This window comes from Condylostylus longicornis, unplaced genomic scaffold, assembly GCF_029603195.1.
Source record: "Condylostylus longicornis isolate FDR11 unplaced genomic scaffold, ASM2960319v2 ptg000044l, whole genome shotgun sequence".
Classification (NCBI taxonomy): Eukaryota; Metazoa; Arthropoda; class Insecta; order Diptera; family Dolichopodidae; genus Condylostylus; species Condylostylus longicornis.
The window spans coordinates 9,706,202-9,729,462 of NW_026578013.1; the positions used below are offsets into that span (position 1 = coordinate 9,706,202).

General features: G+C 24.9%; 1 protein-coding gene across 1 annotated transcript in view; it reads left to right on the forward strand.

Moving 5' to 3' along the window:
• LOC129610135 (neuronal calcium sensor 2) overlaps positions 1 to 23,261 on the forward strand; it is a 76,894-nt gene that overhangs the window by 50,828 nt on the left and 2,805 nt on the right. The window contains exon 3 of the mRNA XM_055522522.1: positions 16,842 to 16,970. Coding sequence (XP_055378497.1) covers positions 16,842 to 16,970 — 129 coding nt within the window. The remainder of the gene's footprint in view (positions 1 to 16,841; positions 16,971 to 23,261) is intronic.

The window sequence follows — 23,261 nt, forward strand, 5'->3', positions numbered from 1 at the left end:
AATATTTAAAAAAAACCACAATTTTTTAACACATGCACGTATATGCAATGCGCATACTTTACATACACTTAACATATACATATGCCGCTGCCGCATTATACTAATAAATTCATTTATGCATTCATACGTTGCCAATATGGTAGTTATTCCTTTTAATAACTTATTTCAAGTTTTGATATTTTGCGTATTCGTTCAAAAATGTAATGAATTTTATTTTTTTCTTTTAAAGTTATACAAGGTTATTTGTGATTACATCTAAAGTAGACAGTTATATATGTGTATGTGTTCTATACACACTTAATAGGAAGTACTTAGCGATTTAAATAAATTCTAAATTTAAGTGCTTATAATGTAAGTATAACGAATGTACAAATGAAAATTGAAAGGGTGCTGAATTTTTAAGAGAATCGAATTAAACTATGCATACTCGTAGAGATGTAGTTTTTTGGGTGGGAATTTTTAAACTTTTAATTTAAAGTTTTACACATATATTGTAAGTAGCTGTAACTTGTAGCCACTATAATTTTAGTGTAAAAATAATGCATTTTATAAAGCCCATTTTTAATATTCTAATCTTAAATATTAAATTTAAAGAAAATAAACCTGATTACTAAATCAAATTCCTTACACGTTTGATCTGGCAGTTTTGGTACATTTATGTTTGCGAACTGTGAACTCATCAATAATCATTTGTCTGGCACTAAATGATCTCCGCCATTAATATTTTGTTAACAATTCAAACATTATAAATTTGCTACACCCTATACACAGCACTACTTCGGATATGTTTTTTATATGTATGTAATAATAAAGTAAATCAATATTTACCAAGTAAATTTGTTTACATTCGAAGAAATAAAAACCAATATGAGCTGTTTGTTAATACAATTTATAATAAATTAATGTTATATCTGATTACATTTGAAATATTTGATACCAGTAAACATTTGCGAAATATAAACTATTGGAACATATTTGCGAAAACCATTGGAATAATAAGGATACGATACTGTACTAAAAGTAATAGGTGAAAAGGATACTTTTGAATTATATTTTTATTTAATTTATTGTTTCTACCCTCAATAGAAATATTTCAAGGATGCAAAAAAAACCTCTGTGGGAACACCAAGAATCGGTAATTTTTTTATATTTTAGCCCATATATTTATATTTAATTGTAACTTGGTTTACATAAGGAACGTCTTGTTAAGCTATTAATATTTTTAAAAAAAAATTGAAAACCCCTAAAAATAGGCAATTTTATTTATTTACGTATTCCATAATATTTACTTATAGAAAAATACTTTACCATTTTTAATATAAAAACCTATATTAATTTTTTATTTTCTTATTATTTTGTGTCTTACATAAATTTGTCATGTTCCTGAATTTTAATATCAAACAATAAACAAATAGAAGAAAAAATCTAATTTTTAATTTTCAAAAGTTTCCACTTTAAAGTATTGATTTCTGAATGGCATGTGTCTACTATAATCTTTCTTGGAAATACCAAATCTCTCTAACATTTTATTTTCTTTTGAATTCTAGCAGTAAACTTTATTTTTCTGATAAAAATCGAAAAAATTTGATTGATAAAATCTAATCTTATCGAATTTAAAATGAATTTATAGCGAGAATAGAATACGTGACTAAGTATAACACTTTCGTATAAAATGAAAAGAAAAACTAAAGAAAAAAAAAATTTTTCACATATCCTTTTCTCAAGAAAATACTATAAAAAATTTTTTTTTTGTTTAATTTTAAAATTTAATCCGAACAACATAAAACTTATGGTATTATAAAAATAGTATAGAATAAAATCGATACCTTTTCCATATACAACAAAAGCTAAGTGTGTATTTTATAAGAAAAAAATTGTAAAATATTAAAATTCTTCAAGCTTCTCTCTCATGTGTCCATATGCCAATTCATATATTTTTAATCCCAAAATTCAAAAACACGAAAACCCTTCAGAAACATGTTTTTTTTTTATTTAGTTTCAAACTCAAGAAATTGAGAAATAAATACAAAGACGCAGCCACACGACAGTTTCAACCACATTGCTTTTTAAAATCCTAGTAATCGCCTATAAAAATGCAAAAGCGAGATACCAAACTAGAGCTACTCGTACAATCTTGAAAATCTTAGTATTTTGTTCCCTTATAGTCGTAAGATTTTCCTATAGACATAGGCGACATAATTCATTCTCCATCGTGTACATGCTTTTCACTCGGGCAATTAAAAGACAATAGTTAGTAAGCTTCGCAACTTTTAGTCTCAAAACCTGTGCAAACCAGATTTTCAAAAGGTAGTGTAAATTGTGCAGGAGCTTTATATATTTTTCTTTTTAGTTACCTTGTAATATGTGGTGAATTCTTTAAAAGAAATCTATTTGATAATCGACAATAAATAATTTGAAATTATAAAATACTTACACATACACGATCATATTTAACAGTCTTATCTTGAAACGAAAAAATTATTTAACCATACTTTTCTGTGAGTAAAAGAAAAATTAAAGAAAATTTAATATTTCATTTAATATTCATACACTATATGCTGTAAAAACCTATGTAAATCATTTGTGCTTAAAATGTGCACAAAATACATACTGCAGTAAAATTTATTCACTGATTTTTTAGACATTTCTAGAAAGTTTTGTGAAGATAAAGTCAAAATAAACTTTATTTTACGTGTGCAGGCATATCCTTTAATTTTTACATATCAGAACTTTGAGTAAAGCTGTATAAAATGACGTTGTTATCTGCAATAACTTTTGTTCTGTCACAAAGTTTGGGGAGTTATTTAGAATATTTTCGTTTTAATATTTGTCATGCAATACAGGAAAGTAACACGTGCATTACTTTTATATATTTTATGAGAATTATACAATTTATGAAATACATAAATAGACGTTATAGGCAAATAATTGTAACAGAACTTGGTTATTATGCTGGGTTGAATCGGTTAATATTTGTCCGGTAATGAATCACATAATTTTTTGTTCTGCATTCTAATTTGATAATGTAATTGTCGCTAATACTTATATTCGACTTAATATTTTTGCGTATACGAGTATATGAAATTTATAATTGGAGTTTGAGAAACTCATTGGCAAATCAAATTCTCTAGAAAGTAAACCTCTACTGAGAACCAAAATTACATTTTTAAAGAGACTCATAAGTAGAAGCCTTCAACATATCTAAAAAATTTTAGAGAAATATAAAAATTACAATTTTATAATCTTGGTTTTGAATTGTTAAATATTATTCAGAAAATATTAACATTTCGGTCGGCTATGTGATGACCATATCACATTTGTTCTCTATACATCGAAATATTACAATAAAATAAATAAAATATTATGTGCGTAAGCATGTTCTCATAATATATGTTCATATTTATCATATTTTTTGAATCGTATAAGCATAAAGCACTAACTCATACTTTTTCCAACATACTTTCGATATATACACGAAGCAAAAGTGTATATATCACATGGAAAATACACAATATACACAAAATACATGCCATTGTAGAAAATTTTAAGTATGCAATAAAAATAAAAGAAAACAAAACTTTCTGACAGCTTGAAACTCTCTTAAATTTTCTATTCATTTTTCCTCCTTTTTTTCATTTTTATCATTTTGTTTTTTTTTTTTCTTTTTGAAATTCTATAATTTTTCACACTTCATAAATTGTAGTAGTCAAAGTTTTCTATGAAATTTATTATCCTTTTCGGATCGTCATCGTCAAATTCTTTTTGTTTTGTTTATTTGCAATATACTTTTTATACTTTTTTGTGTACATATGCTTGTACAGTAAATTTACATTGTCTATGTAATATGAACGTAAATTCCAAACTAAGTGACAACACATAAACAAATGCAGTTACATATTTTATATCATTGTAATGGTCTCTATATATTTGATGTTAGAAAATAATATTGACAAAATAAAAATGAAAAAGAAAAACTGTTTTGCTAAACTATATTTGAATTTTATAAAAATAGAATTTCAAATGTTATCGGCATCAATTGACAGGATAACAAACACACTTAAACAAATATATTATGATGTCCAAATCGTTACCATGAATTGACAATTACATTTTATTGCAATTCGAAACTAAATATAGAAAATAAAATATTTTTCCTAAGTATGTTTAGACACTCAGTTTAGTTTTCAAGAAGTTTTACTGGACTTTAGATTTTGACAAGAATAAATTTAATAATTTTCAATTTGAAATCACAATATGCTACCAATTAATGCCAATAGTCGTGATCGTGCTTTAAACAAGGTAAATTTAATGATATAGAGAAAACTCCTAATTTACTAAAAAACACACTAATTTTTAAGTTAACTACCAAAGAGAGTTACCCGAAAAAGGCGAAAATATTATGGGCTATTATCTAAAACACTTCGTATATTACACAACAGGATATTCGCAAAAATAATCGATAACATGGGAAAGTACAAAATTTCAGGAGTATTCATCTCCTTTAGAAATCTTCAAAATATAAAATTAATCGCAATAAGCATGCAGTTTCTAGTTTCTAGCATCTGATATATATTACAAAAGTTAATCAATTCATCGCAATCACAAAGAAAACTGTAAGATATGAAATTCTTTCAATTTTCAGCTTCAAATTCCGGTTAACTTCGGTTAATATCGTAATATTTCGTTTCTATCAAATTCAATTCGCACATATTGTATGATTTGAAATCTTCTACACAGACGTGTAACACAAAATTTTGGGGGATAATTTGTGACAAAAATAATAGCAACTTTGTATGTAATTAAAACGTATCTGTTCGTTTTTATAGCACAAATTATTATTTACACATTCATACAAATGTTATGACGGACCTGCAAAAGATAAGGCAAAAACCCTTCCTTTTAAATAATTTTTTATATAGGTTTGGTTGTTTTTTTTAATGTAGTGAAAATCATTTGTAACAGTTTTATGCGTTCTTGTTTAATTTTTTTTTTACTATCAAAACCAGCTGTTGCGTTTGTTTTTTTTTTTTGTACATTTTAAAGAACTAAAATATTACATCCGGTTCTTATCCTTTTTCCTTTCATTTTTTAATTTTTTATCTGGCTTTTATGTTGTTATTTTGCTCTTATTTTAAAAAATAATGTACAAATCCATTTGAATATTGAATTTTTATAGTTGTGTGTAGTTGTGTGTTTATGCATAGTTGTATATGAAGTATGTAAATTAAAGGCAATCTGAATAATATGAGTGTGTTTACATGTGAAAGTAGAAAGGGATGATGAAAACTTTTCCCTTTTTCTATACCCTTTTTTTTTCTATTGTTTTCTTTGTGTTTTTTTTTGAAGGTTTTTTTAATGATTTTTGTTCCGCTTCATTTAAATGCTTTCCTTCGTTTTCATATTTTTTTTTTTGTTTTTGTGAAATTTTCATTTTCATCCATTTTTGTTCTCTCTGTTTGAAAGTTAATGCCTCTACATTTTATCACATTTACATTTAAATGGGTTGTTATTGTTGTTAGGATTTTTAATCTATAAAAATACTTTATAGTTTTCCTTTGGTTTTCCTTTTTTATTTTCTGCTTTTCTCTTGTGCCTTTTTTTTAAGTCAAATTTGAATTGAAAACATCCTTGATGAGAATTTTTTTGTACAAAAAACAAAAACTAAAAGGACATTTTTAAAGAATTTTATAGTCGTTTCATCTGCATTCAATTTTTTCATCATCACACAAAAATTTCATATTGTCTACTTGTTGGCATTTATTTTGTTTTTGTCTATTGAAACATCGTAAATAAGTCTTTTATGTCTTATCACCTGTGCAAAGTATTTTTTGTTTCATTTTTTTGTTTTTTTCTATTTATATGTTGAATAAGCTATCAATGATAAAAATGTATTTTTAAAAATAATTTTCAGGAGTGGAAATTCAAAATTTTTTAACTATGGAGAGTTAAAAATAAAATGGAAAATTTTTTTTCAATTTTCCTAATAATTTCGAAATTCTGTTACTGATTAGATGTAAGGTTTGAAAAGTTCGAATAGAACATTTAGGAAGTGTAAACTCTTAAAAAAGAATTCTTTCATTTTAAAAGAAATGACAATGTTAATAGTTGAGATTTACACAGTTGGATAGGAAAATAAACGCATTACGGTGCAATATTACATTTTTATATAAAATGGACTTGGGTCACCTTCAAAATATGCCATCCAGTCAAAAAATACAAGTTATTAAAAATATTATTTAACCATTGTATTAACCAATATTTATTCCCATTGTAACGATTGCACAATCACTCCCACATGTTAATAAAATCGATTGTGACCCAAGTTGAGTGTATTCCACGTCGATTATAGCCGGTCTAATAATGTTATTCTTAAGAATATTTAAAAAAAATTAAATTATTGGTAATATATACTTTCATATTGAACACAGTTACACACATTTGTAATAAATTTCAGATATCAAAATCAATTTTTATTCTATTGAGAATAATTTAACTTGAAACGGTTAGTATTTCTCATATAAGAACAGATATAGTTTTAAGAAGCTCGTACATTTGATTCCATAAAAATGTGATTGCAAAATAGCAAAGATCATAGAAAAATATAAAAAACGCTGCTCAAGTCAGTAATTGGAAAGTTTCATTTCTAGTCTTCTGATCAAAGAAGAAGAAAAGTTAAATGACTTAATGATATGATCGTGGTTATGCATTGTTCATATATTATAGTTCATATAATTCGTTTAATAAAATTTCTTATGCTTTTTTTTCACATTGAATGTCTAGTACAGTTCAAAAATTTCTTAAAATTCAATAATTACTTTGATCTCATTAACATAAAATTGAAAGGCTGAGTTTATCACCGAATTGCGAATATATTTGTGATGTCTTTGATTTACATATAATGCATACGAATTTTGCCTATTTCACATTCAAAGCAGTGCTATCATATTTTGTAATTAAGAGATTTCACTTCTTTTAATTTATTTTTAAATTTTAGAGTACTCAAAATCTAATAATTTTAAAATTGTGTTTATATGAATTAACTTATTCTATTTGTTGAGAGGAAAATATCTCTAAGAGTAAGCTGCTTACCTTACATAATCGAAATGTTGAGAAAATTCTAAGTCTTTTGAGCTTCATTGAACACAAATGTTATGGTATTTATTTTATACTTGTATTTTATATTTATGTATTTGCCCGTACCTTTTTCAACCATTTTTTTTTTTTAAATTTGTTGTTTACATTTTATGCCTTTTTTACGTGTTTTTTTTACATTCATTTTCAGAAAAAAAATGTTCACATTAAAGAATGTTTATGTAAAATTTGAATGGGTCTGGTAATAATAACCATTAAAAGTTTTTTTTTTATTTTCACTTTCAATCCCTATGGAATCATCAAAAAATTATTTGTTCGAATTTGCAACGTAATTTTCTGCCAACATTATAACTTTAAATTGCAATATGGGGGTGACTCAATACAACTTTTCTGAAGAAAAAAATAAATTTTTCATAAATAACAAAATTTTAGTTTAGAAACTTAAACACAATCAAATAAAACAAAAAAGGCGAGATTGAATTTTAGTAACAGTTAATAAGCACAATAAAAAGCATAAAAAACAGATGTAAAATTTTACACAAGGATTTTTTTTATTGTGAATCTTGAATTTCCTCTTCTACCCATTTTCAATTATGGACTAACAATCAACCCAATTCATTTTCTTTTGTCAAAATATTGCCTATGTGTTTGTGCACGAAATCGTAATAAATTTTTACTTCCCTCTTTTTTTACTCATAATTTTTTTAATGTTTACTTTTGGATTTTTTTAATATTTTTATTTTACTGTCATGTTAGTGACGTCTTGATGAATGACTTATATAATAGTCTTTTTTTTTTTAAAAAAAACACAAATTTTTTTTTTAAATTTTTTTTGTTTTTACTTTTAAAGAACAGAATATTATTGCATCCTTTTTATTAAGTATACTGTATACATTATATCACATACATACACATACATACTTTGAAAACATTTCATTTTAAAATGTCAGTCATTATTACTGTTATGGTAGTAATGAATTCTTTTTTTAAGGAAAATTTCCTGAATGTACTCAATTGTTTTTGTTTTTTTTTCTATTTGGCATTTTTCCTTTTTAAAATTTTCTGTTTTGAATTGTTTAATATGAACATTTTTTTCAGGTGAGGGCCATCTATATTTAAGATCTTTGATATTAAATTTCAAACAAAAAAAATGCATTAAAATTTAAATAAAAGTCTACAATATTTTTGCTTAATAAGCTTATAAAAACTGTGCAGAATATTGAAATGGTTTGGTATACCAGAAATGTTATGTGTTATGAGGCTTCTTTTATAAAAAACTTGGAGAATATGCAAATTAAATTAACTGCAAATATGACTCTAATAAAAATAATGGTCTGCAAGTCTTTCATATTTAAAAATAAATAAAAATGAAAGACTTGTCAAAATGTTAAGTAAAAGCAGAGCATGTAGAGAATTGACAAAATAGAAACTGATTTTTGTAAACATATGAATGTTTTTGTATTAAATGTAAGAAATTTAGGGTTTTTGAAATCTGTTGGGTTAATGCTTTTGTCTATTATAATACTCGTAGCATATCTTCTTCTCTAATTTTTATTTAATACATTTTTTATTATTTTTTAATTTGTTTTCCGAACTATTAAAATTTAAATCGATTGCGTTTTTTATAGTAACATTATTAATAAGTTTCTAAAATATTTCCTAAAACAACAAAGAAATTCGAGGAAATACAAAGGGTAGTCTTTAGAAAATCTTTGCAACAAAAATTTATTAGAAACAAATTTACGAAACAAACAACGTATAATATGTACGTTTGTGTGTATCACATTAATCGTCACATCAATGTCACATTGATATTATAACAAAATGTAGCGAAAATTAACAAACAATGCAGCGGTATAAAAACCTTTTAATTGTTCTAAAACTGAATTTGGACCGTATTTAAATCGCAATTAAACTTTTCATACTGCGTTTTTGGAAGTCACGTATTCTTACAGTACTGTTTTAGTTTTGCTAATGGTTACAGAAATTTTTATACGAATATTCAAATACCTCCTTAAAGTATTCAAATAAAGTTAAACTCTAACATTATTGAAACACAAAATTTTTCGATTAAACAGAAAATATTCCAGAATTTCTTCAAAAATATTACATTTAGACACTAAAAACAAATTAAATAAGAATTTTAATAATCAAATTACATAATAAAAAAAAAATAATTTTTTTCACAATTTCAAACACTCACTAAAAGAAAACAAAAATTTTGTACATCTAACAAAAATCCTTATTCTAAAGTAAGTAAATATAATTAAATTTTATTTGATAAATCAACAAGAAGCCCGATGGAAAGCGGCTTTTTTCTCTTTGAAATCTGATTGAATTGCAATTTATTTGAGCAATAAAATTTTTAAAATATTTTTTTCCTTTTTACCCCAAAAAAAAAAAAATTATTTTATTTAATAAATAAAATTAAAATTATATGGAAAATAAAAAAATGAAAAATACTTTTGGAAAAAAAAAATTTTCGCATTAAAAAAAATTTTTAATAAATGAAAAGAAAAGTATTAAAATAAATAAAATTATGACATTCTGAAATCTTCACGTTTCTTTTATTCTTTTTGGAAATTTTCTTGATAAAAATAACTATAAAAATTTCCAAATTCTTTGCCTGTATGGGTGTGTGTATAACAACATTTTTGGCTAAAATTTGAAAAAATAAAGTAAAAATTCAAAAGAATTACAAAAATTTTTTCTTTCAATCCTTAAAATAAATAAAAACAGGGTTTTTTTTTTATTTTATTCTTCTACTTAATTTTTTTTTTGTATTTTTGTCGTCTTCTTTAGAATCCTTGAATGAACATAAAAATATTATAAATGAGCCCCATATTAAGTTTTTTTTTTCTCTGCAAAACTACATGAGTGCGTGTAGATTGTGTTATAAACAAGGATTTTTTTTAAAAATGATTTTTTTTTGTTTTCTTTGTTTTTTTGTATATTGCGCATTTTTCACTCTTGAGATTTTTTTTTATATTTTATTATCATATCATTTGAGCTTATTATCCTTTTTTTTATGCTACATTTTATTATCAAAAAGTCGGACAACTTACGTTTTAAAAACAAAATACTGAAAAATTTTTAAAGATTTTTTTGTTTTTTTTTTTTTTGGATTTTTTTATTTACATCACTTTTTGTTGAAGATTTTATGTGATTTACATGTATGAATTTATATTTGTAAAAATATGTACATGCATGTATTTATAAATACACTGTAAAAAAAATTTTTGGTAATTTTGTGATTGAATTCTAAATATTTGGAAATTACACAAAAATCATGAAAATTATGAAAACAATCAAATATTGAAGTAAATTATGGAAGGACTCGAAGCAAGAGATTTATTTATGAATGGAATATTTCGGTTTATTTTAGATTTATACAGAAATTAAATGAAATTTATATTACTTGCTCGCATTAGTCAGATATTTTAATTTCGTTTAATTAAAATGCCACCGAAACTTAACCATTTTTATTTGATCAAATAAAATTATTATTATTTTAAATTAACTTCTGCTCAACCTCTAGTTTGATTATATTTTTGTGCCATTATTTAAAAATTTAAAATGTGTTTTCAAATTCACGTATTAGCAACGTTATCAGTTTATTTATTTGTCAGGGTTTTTGCAAAAACGTTAATTAGTTATAGTTAAAATTTCAAAATAATGAAACTCAAACTTTTTATCAGTGTAGTATTCTTTATATTGTACACTTTAGGAATGTTTATTAGGCACATTGTATTGCTTTTGTGATAACATTTTACGTAATTCTCTAACAAATATAGTGAGTAAGCAATTCAAATTAAATACAGGCATGTTTAGATACAGAAATGATTTTGCTTTGAAAATGCCAAACATTTTATATATGTAAATTTAAAAAAGCTTTTACTTTCTTTTGATGGAGACATACGTATAATTATGTTTTTATTGAAATGAAAGAAAACCTTTAAATCATTTATAAAGTCAATAATTCTTAATTATTTTTAAAATATTTTATACATAAAAAGTGCAAATTGGTAAGAAATAACCCTGTATTTTTGAATTAATAACATATAGATTTTTGAGTAAATTTGCTATATGATTGAATTAACAAAACTATCTAAAAATCACATAATTTTTCGATATAAACTTACTGTTCAATAGAAATTTAATGTTGGCAATATTTTTTCAGCATTCATTGTACAGTCATTTTTTTTAAAATTGTATACGGACTGGAATTTACCAGAATAAAAAAACTTGATGATTATCGTTTTGCTTCAAAATTCTTTAAAATAAAATCAAGTGTTTTTAAGTAACTGGCGTGTTTTGTCTTAAAGTGTAGCCCTGCAATTAGACGTTTACATAGAAAGCATGATTACTGAAAAATATATTAGATATTTGTTCTGCAGTTTTACGACAAAATTATCTCTTATAATTTTTTCATTAATGTTCTTAACAATTTTTATCTCCAAAAATTATTTTTAATGTTTTGTTTAATGTTTTTTTGTCTGAATAAAACAAAAGATAAAATATTTAAAGTTTTCTTGTTCTAAATTACATTCATTATAGTATCATAATATTATCTCTTAACTTCTTATCATATTTATTTGGTAAACTTAGAATTAGATCCATTGTGTTTATAATAAAATTGCACATAATCATGTATGAACCACATTACCGCCAAATCATCATACCCATAATCATTTACATATTAGGCATATACTATACATATACTATAGAATTTTAACACCACAATCTTTTCGAAAGTTTTCCTTATGTCACTTTCTTTTAAAAGAACAAAGCGTACATTTTTAAAATAACTTTTCATTTATAAAATTTTAAAACAAAAATTTATCTTATTGCATATAAATTTTATTTCTTTCATACAGAGTAAAATTAAAAACAAATTATTGTTAAAAGATGCAAAGTTGAAAGATTTTACATTTTTCAAATCATTTTATATATAACTAAAGATACTGGCACTCTGGGATGGGAACATTTTTAACTAAATCCCCAGGTTAATGACGGGGCATTAATCAAATTAATTACATAATTGTTTCCGCATTTTATCGAGGAATATATAAAAGGTCTGGAAAGTTGATTGAACTTCCGGTTAAAAGTGTTGATAAGTCGTTGTTGAAAGAAAGCATGTTATTTCAAACCTTCATACTCTCTACTATAACATAAATTCAATATAATTAAAAAAATCACACAAAAACTATAAAACATTAATATTATTTATACATACATTTACATATTGATAATTAATGTAAATTTAAGCAAAAATTATCCAATACATAAATATTTCGATTAAAATTTCATATTGGCATGATGAGTCGCAAATTGCATATCTACAGGGGTTCTTTATGTTTTTTTTTCTATTAAATTAATTTAAAACGAACCCTAGATTTTAATTTAATAAAACAATTAATAATTAATTTAGTATATATATTATATATGTAATGCATTATTTCATCATACTGAAAATATCCCACTGATATTGGATGATATTAATTTTGAAAATTTAATTTAAATAGCAATTGTTATAAAGAGTATACAATATTTAAACGCATCTCGGATAACAATTTCCTCCCCTTACTCAATATATTACTGCTTAGTTTAATTTTTTGAATATGCTTTTTGAATATGCTTAATTATACATGCATATTTAATTTTTACATTATTTTATTTAAATACACTAATATAATGCGTAAAATTAATTTAGAAAATATTATTGATGTTATCATAATGCGCACAGCAAAAATGTGAGTTTGCATACTGTCAAACGAAGGTTATATATGAAATTTCAAGAAAATCTGTAGAATATTTTCTTAAAAATGCCCAGAACGCCAGAATCTGAGCCCACATCTGACATTTAATCAGTAATCCGAAATACTCGTATAATGAATCCCTGCCAAATCCAAAGTAAACTCATATAAAAATTTTCAATAAAATCTATTCTTGCTAAGCTAAACTTGAGATGCACGCCAAAATCGACATCTCGCCAATAGTTTATTTAGGCTCCTTCGAACGCTTCCATCGAAAAGTCAAATTATGCGAAATTTAGTACCATTCATAACCTTCCTTATAATATGTAATGTGACCATTAGATATTAATTTTAGCCAAAACAAATTGTACGATAATGGAAAATTTATAAAATTTTATTGAATTCGATTTGGGTATTTTTTTGTAATTAAAAAGATTCAATAAAAATAAACACATTAATCAATGTAAAACAAAAAACTTGATAATATCTAAAAAAAATATTTAATTATATTTAATCATCAGCCATAAAATCAGTATGATATTAAATTACTTCATCTTTTTTTTTCTAGTTTAGTTTTTTTTAATAAATAAAAATAAATTGAAATTCAATGCTTATATGCTCCTATAATGATTAATCACTTCGTTTTGTTTTTAAATTATTTTATTTTATTTTATTTTTAATTAAAATTCATTAACTTTTATATTATACTTACTCATCCTTTAAAATGAAATTCATGAATTTTCATTTTTGGTTTTTTCATTCATTCATTTGCAATATATCTACATGAGTATATGAGTTCATATGTAAATAATTACGAGCATGTATGTAAATGAAAAAAAAAAGGAAATTCTACAAAAACTAAAAACTCAAATGAAAATCAATAGTCAAAATCTATATGTACACAATTTCATACTGATTCTATACATTCATATTTTACCTCTAAAGAATCCTATATTGTAATCTTTGATATTTTGCAAATAAAATTTCCATACATATGCATATACATATATACAAATTTATACTGTGCCTAAAATAAAAAAAAAAAGCAAATTATTCCTATTCAGTGAATAAAATGCAAATAATATTAAATTCAAACCGCTTTACAATGAAATAACAGGCTCGTTCTAATAGTATTCATCAAAAATTATTTGCGCCGGTAGTGCACTTTAGAGCTTTGGATATAATAAAAAATAAAAATAAGTTCCGTATAAAGAAGAAATCCATATTATACGTGTTTGAAAATGGTATTAAAATAAAAACAAAAAAAATTAAAGACTTTTATCATCTAAATCCCCCAGAATCCACAAAAAGTACACATAATAATCTTCCAAAACAAAATTTAAAGATTAAATATAAAATTAGTTTTTGCTTTTTAACTAAATTTTTGTGTTATACATAATATTTTGTATAAATGTTTTTTCATATGTTTTTTCATTGTGCCTAAAATATAAATTTTACAATTAATTACGAAAAATTTCGATCCATATTGCCTATACAAAATAAACAAGTCCATTATTGGTGTTTGTTAATTATACAAGTACAAATCACTTGTATTTTAGATTTTATTTTCATTTTATATTAACAAGTCTCTATACTAATGTCAAATTTGTTTTTCTCATTTTAATATTGTCATTAAATTGCCAAATTTGCTTTTGATTACAGGTAATTTCAGATCGTCTAATTTAACATACTATTTGGATTTTATTCGTTACAGATAAAACTAGTTTACTTTTGTTCTGAAACCTAGCCACAGAAATCGAACCCTTGCCTGAAGTGTTGGATTTTACATATTCAATAGATTTCTTTGAGAATTAATAATCAACTAATTTTTTTCATAAATTTTCACATACATCTATAGTTGTCATTGTTCTTTTAAAATTTCAATGTCAATGTCAATGTCAATGTCAATATTACAACACAACTAATACAAATTTAAAATATATCTAAATGACATTTTTATAAATTCTCTTAAAACTCATTTGAATATTTGCATAATTATACTTTCTCACTATTTCAATGAAAGTATAAAAATAATATTTGCATATTTTTAGGAATTATTTCATTGGAGCTTTATTAAATCAAAATATTTTAACTAAAAAAATTCAAGAATATTAAAACCGAATAATAAACGTAATTTTTTTTTCAGGTATATGTAGGTGTATAAACGTTTATTTAATATATACATATACGAATATTTATACATACTTATATATACTTATCGAAAATTTTTACCTTTTTTTTATTATTATATAAAGATAAAAGTAAAATCCAAAATAAGGCAGCAAAAATTCAATATTATTTTTCTTAACTGAAAAATTTTTGCTTATTTTTATATTAAATGTACCATAACATTCAGAGTGAAAATGAAAGAAAATTTGTTATTCAAATATTTGCAAATTAAAATTCCATTTTTTTCTTTTTTTTTTTTTTTATATAAGCATCAGAAATTGAAATGAATTTTATTTCATTTCCACCATTTTTTCTTTAGAAGAATCCTTTTTTATTTTCTCCTTTTTTTTTCTTTATGATTATTTGAATTTTCTTTCATATTGAAGATGATTTAAATGATTATAATGATAATACCAGTTTGATGATGATCCGGAAGTTGTACAGGAAACTCGTATATATATATATGTATAAGTATTTATTACTTTTATTTTCTCTTCTTCCATTTCTTGAATGCTTGTTTGCTTCGTTTCGCATCAGAGTTACAAAAATCAGTAATCATTAAATTTATTCTATATATGCATAATGTATTTAATTGAAATTATCTAAATGGGAATTGTGCGTATATACATAGGCACATAATATAATAATATTATGTATTTTTGTGTATGTAATGGCTAGTATAGATTACATAATACATATGTTCTCTATAAATATAAAAACTCTTCATTATTAAATTCAAATAGTCCAAAAAAATTTAATAAAATCATAATTTTATTGTATAAAATTTAATAAATTCACAATGAGAATAAAATTGTTAAGAAAATTAAATAAAATATGAATAAAATAAAAATATAGTTTCTATAAGAATATTACGCAAACAAAAATTTCTATTAAAGATAAATATCTAGAAAATAGAATGTTTGTAGTCTTATGTAATATTTAAGAAAAACTGGGTTTCTTTTATATGAGCCTTTGATTTAATAAATAAAAAATTTGATTAAAATAATATAATATTTTTAATTTTTAATCCCCATGAAAACTAATTCTCTGTAATGCACGTTTCGTCAACCAGTAAATATCGTTCAATAAGCGGACACAACATCCGAAAGGTCCAAATGTTCGCAAAAGAATTCACGGAAAGTAGTCTGTGATTTCCTCAGCGCATGGAAGTATTTGTTCACTAGACCGTGTTCCATCAGAAAGTTCGTTAATAAACGACTGTTCCTTCCCTTGCGTAATATAGAGTATAGAAGTAAGAACAATTTGACTAGTAAGCAAACCAGTATTGGTTGCATTCCGACTCCATTCAATCTCTTATCTTTACCTAGATGTTAGTCATATAGACAATTAACACTAACTCTGTTGCGACCTGGCAGTCAAATGTGTGTTAACCTCCGTGGAATTTCCAACTCGTTCAAAACAGCAAGGCTATTCCACAATAATTTGCAATCCACTTTGTTATCCCGTAGCGCTAATAAATTTACCAGTCCATCTCGTGAATGCATATTCTTAATTTCCTGTAGGTGATGCTTCTAAACACAACTTAATTGTATGTACTTGAGGCAGGAATACAAAACATCAACTATATAGACTGTTTGTCCTGAATCTATCCGTATGCTATATCAACGATCCAGATCATAGTCGAATTACATTTCTTTTGCAGCCTTCACGATTTGGTACCATTATACCTTTTAGGGCTTGAAAAACTCCACAATTCTACATATTTGAAATTTTATATTGTAGACTTTTCAAACTAAAAAATTTTTTATAAATATTTTTATTAAATAAATTTGTACTAAATTATTCTTTTATTTTATATTACAGGAATTCCTTTTGGCTATTGATGTGACGTCAAGTGGAACTCCAGAAGAAAAATTAAAATGGGCTTTTAGAATGTATGACGTTGATGGTAATGGCGTTATAGATATTCAAGAAATGACAAAAATAGTTCAGGTTTGTAATTCTTTTTTTAATATTCAAAAAAAAAATTTGATAATAATATCATTAATGACATTCATTTACTGTCATGTTTATAACAAGCTGTTGTGTTTTATAAAAAACTGCCAAAGAAATTCATTGGATTAAGTACAATCTAAATTTCATAAAAATTTCTAAAATTTCATTCTGTTTGAGATTATGAATTCAGAAGAAAATTTATAATCTCTCTCAGTTCCAGTTGATTAATCTTTTAAAGTTATTTAAAAATTCACTGTCATTTACAAAAAATTTTTCAATTACAACACTTCCCTTCCATTCCAATTTCATAGAATAAGAATTTCAAATTAAAAAATTATGTACCAAAGAATTTTTTAATTTAATTACCAAATTAGTTTCATAGTCAACTTACTTATAACAAATTTTTAAATTTAATTTTATGTTCCAACAATATAAGTGAAGAAACTAAAAAGAAAAAATTTTTTTTGTGTTTTTAACTTTTCCATAAACATGTTAACAAGTTTTCTTTGTTTATGTGTTCAACTTAGTTATAAAAAAGTTGAAATTTTTCTTTAAATATTTGACAAGAAATTTCAATAGATTCAAAAATAACCTTAAATAAACTTTAAAATAAATTTTTGGAAAAGTTTCCTGATTGCTTTTCTATGCTTTTTTTTGTTTTTAAAAATTGGATTTTTATGTTTCTCGAAGATTTATTTGTTTTTTTTTTTATTCTTATGGTTTTCTTGATTTCTTAATCATAAACTGTAGCTTTTCTCAGAATCTTTTCAATTTATTTTTTTTCCTTGTATAAGTGTTCCACCTGATTTTTAAGTATAAGGATGTAATTAAATTTCATTTATACTCGTAGAATGGAAATTGGAGTTAAGTTCAATGGAATTGATTTAAAACATTAATTTTCAATTATAGCTAAAAAGTTAAACAGGTTTGACTAAAACTAAAAAAAATAAATTAAGAACAAATGTAATTCGAAAATTTATAAAACCACACGATCTATATATTATATATATATATATGTAATTATGCTTAATTCGTCCTTGAATGTTAATGAATTCGTGTGATTTATTAATTTTTTCTATCTTATAATTTTACAATAAAATAGAAAAAATCCTATTCCTCGTCAATTTTTATGGCCGTACGAACGCATGTTTGAAGGGTATACTAAATTTGCGTTATCATTTGTAACACTAAGAAATAACGGTCTGAGATATAGACTTAAGTGTATGTTTTTGATCAGCGTCGAATTCTCAGTCAATTCAGCTTTGTCGGTCTGTCCGTCTGTTCCAGCGATAATTCAAAAAATAATTGAGCTGAAGTTCATCAAATTTTCACAAATGATTTATAAGTGCCAGAACCCTATTATTTAAATTGGACATGATCAGAGTACTGGTTCGGGTAGCTGCCATACAATTTCAAAAATTATTTGGCTATATTTTGGAAACTATAAAAGGTGTGATATTGAAATTTCACACAAGCAAATATATCAGTAGGGCTAATGTGTTTGATAAAAGTCGTTGAAATTGCTTGGCTCCTTCTGCTACCTGTCATACAACATAAAGAAAATATTGAAAACACAGTACTGAAATTTTGCATATATTAATATGGTAATACGGCAACTTAAAGTGATAGTCTGTTCCATAGGCAGGTATGACATATTCGAATATAGGATAACAATTCGTACGGGTATCACAAAGTTGACACGGTCAACTCTATTTTTTCTTGTTTTCCCTTAATTTTATACCTTGTTTGTTTGTGTGGTATTTATGCGCGAATATTGCCTTTCCTTTTTGACTTTGGTAAAAGAGAAAAATGTTAATTCAATTTTTATAAAATAACAAAATTGATAAAGCCTATAGGATTTCGTGCTATTAAATCCCTCCAAAAAAAAAAAGATTAAAAAATAAAAAGTTTAAAAAGAATTAAAAAAGTTTGTCTTATATAATAATTTTATTTTTTTTTTTGCATAATACCAAAATATCAAATGAGAAGTGAAACAAAGGACATGGCACACAAAACTGTTTAATGTATAAACGTGCAATTTATAAAAAACAATGAAAGGCCAAATAGCGACTTGACCGTATATTTAATTTTTTTCAAAATTTAAGTACGTACACAATTTAGTACTAATATAACCTTAAATATAAACAGCTTGATGAATGATTTCAGAATATGATTTAAAAGAAAATTTTGTATTCTTAATTTTTGGCAATGAGAAAGCTTAACAGGGGGTGTACTTGTGAAGTGTATAAAAGAACAAATTTAGTTATTTCTATTTGTTTGCTGTCGATTACATATGTATGTATACAATTGAACAAAATTTTTGAAGCGTGCGTCATAAACTGCAATTCTTCACTTTTTTACCAAATTTCGTAAAATTACCTCAATTAGTTTTTTAAATGCTTATGCTTAGCTTTTAGGATGGACTTAGCTAGCTTACATTACATAAATTTCTAAATATATCTAGGCTATGGTCGGACCGCCAAATTTCAAGCAGGTGACTTCTTATTTTTTGAAACACTTATTTAAAACAATCTTTTTGAGTTGTCGATTAAGGTTCAAACTGGAACCCGTTTTTGGAATTGATGCCCAATTTCAATAGTAGCCGCTCTTAGCGGTAAAGAAACTATTGCCAAAAGTTTGATAGTGTTTGCTTTTCCGTTTTTAGATTGTCTTGTAAGTATAATTTGATTTTTTTTCGCAATGAAGTGAAGAACGGCAAAAAAATTATTGAATTACACTCAAACGAGTTTTCGATTTCTGGAAATGTAGTTAAAATTTTGACATCCCTGATATGTTTGTAAAATTCTACATGTAAAATAATAAAAATATAGTCGTCCTATATAAGATGTTAAGAAAATTTCAATTATAAAAGTTTTATTTTGGAACCTTGAAATTTCTTGAAATAATTAAAATTCTTAAAAAATTTTTTACAAAAAATTTTTTTTACAAAAATTATTACCTATCTTTACAGAAAATATTAATTACCCAAAGTACACTTCATTTAAAAAGAAAAGTCTTCAGTTAAAAAAAGATTCGCTTGAAAGATTAGAAAAAAATCTTTAATATCAAATTATAATTATTTTAGACCAGACTTGTTGTTAAAATAACTACGGTATAGAAAAAGTTGTTAAACACTTTTCATCATTTTTAATAGAGAGTCCTTGCTTTCGAAGCAGAATAAATTAATCATCACGAGGATAGTTTTCTTACCAAATTTAGGGTATGCTTGTCCTCTTATTACTGATAAAGCTAATACTGATATATACAAAAACTGCAAGTAGCTCAAAGTAAATTACTTAAATAAATACTCAACCTCCTTTTTAGCACTTTTCCAAAAATTTTTTTGAAAAAAGTGCTTATTAGTTTCACTCTGTCCGTCCGTCCGTCCGTCCGTGGACACTTTTTTTGTTTACAAAACTTCTACACCTTTGAAGATAGAAAGCTGAAATTTAATACGTACATAGATCTTCACTAGAAACTTATTTCCGTAGAACAAAATTTTTACCTATCTCCCCCCCTCTAGAAGTTATACCCCCCCAAAACCCTAGAAATGGCCTTTTTTAAATATTTGTTGCAATGAAACCATAAGCATTTTTGAAATTTTGCAAACGCAGAAAGGCAGTGGCTTGCTTCCCCTTACGCGGTATGCTATAGTTAAACTTTAGAAAAACAAAATGGCCGTTCAAATTTACCGTTATCTAAAGTCCTTTTTTTCCAAATGTAGAAGCTTGAAATTTTAGGAGCTTTTAGATATTAACAAATAGTTTATTTTGTTAATATCTAAAAAAATTAAGAAAATTTTTTTCCATCTCCACCCCCTCTCAAGTTATCACCTCTTGAAATTCGTAAAATTTGAATTTTTGACACCTTATATTTCCGAAACCGCAAGCTTTTCGAAATTTTTATAAACGCAAAAAGCTAACGGTAAATTCCATGAAATTAAAAAATATAATTATTTTTCTTAACTCACACAACTAACCCTTAAAATCGAGCATTGTGTTAACCCCTTTTTATATGAATTTTTGCTTTATTTCAAAGACTGCATATATGCGTCATCCTAAATATATGCAATCCTAGAAATAGTTTTGTATATGAATGAAAATAATTTTAATAGTGTGATAGGTATACATAGACTGTATTTAAAAGCAGAATTTTCACTTGTTGAAGGGAAAAGTGCTACAATACAAACCATTGGTTTGACCCAACTTTATTTATAATTCAACACGCAAACTTCATACTCAGGCATATTTTGAACTACTACCAATAAAAATTAATAATATAAAAGAAAAAGTACTAGAAAAATGCTTAATGTCGGAAAATATTCTTGTTAGAAATCTCAGTAATATTTCAGCATAATTACTTGTATTAAAAGTTTCCCTTCTTTCAATAATAAAGATATTAAGATAAAAAAAATACCAAAGGTAAGGTTATCTCGTTTGCCTTACGAAACCGCTTTTCTTATATTCTTAAACCTTAATTTGTACTCAATTGTTGTTATGCAAGTATTTCAGTTATGTAAATCTAAGTGATTTCTTCTCTACAAGGATATAAATAGGAATGTAAGCACATAATAAATATTATTGATAATTAATAAAAAAATAAATAAAATTTAGAACGAATATAACCTCAAAAAAAAACCTGCCAACATGTGAAATTTGCGTTAAATATTTTTCTATAATCTTTTCTTGATTAATCATTGAGTCTTGCTACATAGCATTTATATCGATGTATTATAATTTTGCAAAGTTAAAATTGCAATTATTCGGCCAACATATACTTAATATGTATTTTCTTGAATAGCAGAGTTGTTATTGCTTATTATCGCCCATCTCACAATACGCTTTCATCTAAAATTTCAAATTTAATTAAAGTATAGTGGAGTGTATAGAGGTCTATTAATTTGAATTAATTTATAACATATACATATGTATGCACATAAATTAATTAAACCGAATTCGGACATGTTTTCAAATTATATCTCCAGATTTAAGAACGTACAAAATAATGTAAACTAGAAAATAATAAACTATACGCATAAATCTGCTGGTCAGTTTAAAAAAAAACTATTAATTTATTTTTATTCTTGTTTTACTTAAATTTTTCTAACTCAAAAATTTTCAAATTCAACATATGTATTAAAAATGTGTACATATAATTAGTCCTTCATTTTTTATTCTTCTACAAATATTACATTTCTAAATTTAGATAAAAAAAAAAGAAAAGCCACACACACACATACAGAAAAAACAAATAAATAATTTTTTTTTATTTTAGTTTACGTAATTAAAAGTCTACCAATATAAAACAGTTGAGTTCTAATTTGAACTTGAATACCTGTACCATTCCAATTCTTAAATTTTTTTCATTTTTAGCACTTTTCGAAAAAAATTCGAAAAAAATTGCTCATTAGTTTCATTCGGTCCACTGACATTTTTACAAAATCTTTACGCCCTTGAAGATAAAAGTCTTAAATTTCATATGTACATTGATCTTCATCAGAAACTTATTTCCGTAAAAGAAAATTTTTACCTATCACCCCTCCTTTAAAAATCATAAACCAACAAATCCCTAAAAATGTCATTTAATTATTTATTACAGCAAAACCATAAGCATATTTTAAATTATGCAAACGCAGAAAAGTAGTGGCGGGTTCTTCTACCTCAACACATATTTGAACTTTAAATAAACAAAATGGCCGTTAAAATGTACCGTTATCTAAAACCCGTTTTTCCCAAAATTTTGATATTTCTTTTAGTTCGCATGTTAGGCCGAGTCTGAAATATTAGCAGCTTTTAGACAATAATGAATAGTTCATTTCGTTAGAAGAAATTTTTTTTGCACCCCCACTTCTTCTCAAGTTATCGCCTTTACAAGAAATTTGTACAATTCAATTTTTCGGCACTTTATATTACCGAAACTGCAAACTTTTTCGAACTTTTATAATGGTAAATGCCACGCCATTAAAAAAACATTTATTTTTCTTAACTCACGCAATAAATCCTTAAATTCGAACATTATGTTAACGGCTCTTTAATTTTTTTTCGTCTCACCCTAAATGTATGCAATCTTTGAAATATATTCATACATGAGTAAAAGTAATTTTAGTAATATGATACGTTGATTATTTTTAAAAGCAGTATTTTCATTTGGTAAGGGGAAAAGTGCTACATTACAATCCATTGGTTTCACCCAACTTCACTTTCTGTTATAGCTAGGTGAGGAGATTGTAGGCAATTAAGAATATTTTTTTTCATTACATTTACTTTTTATTTCATTTTCAACTTTTAA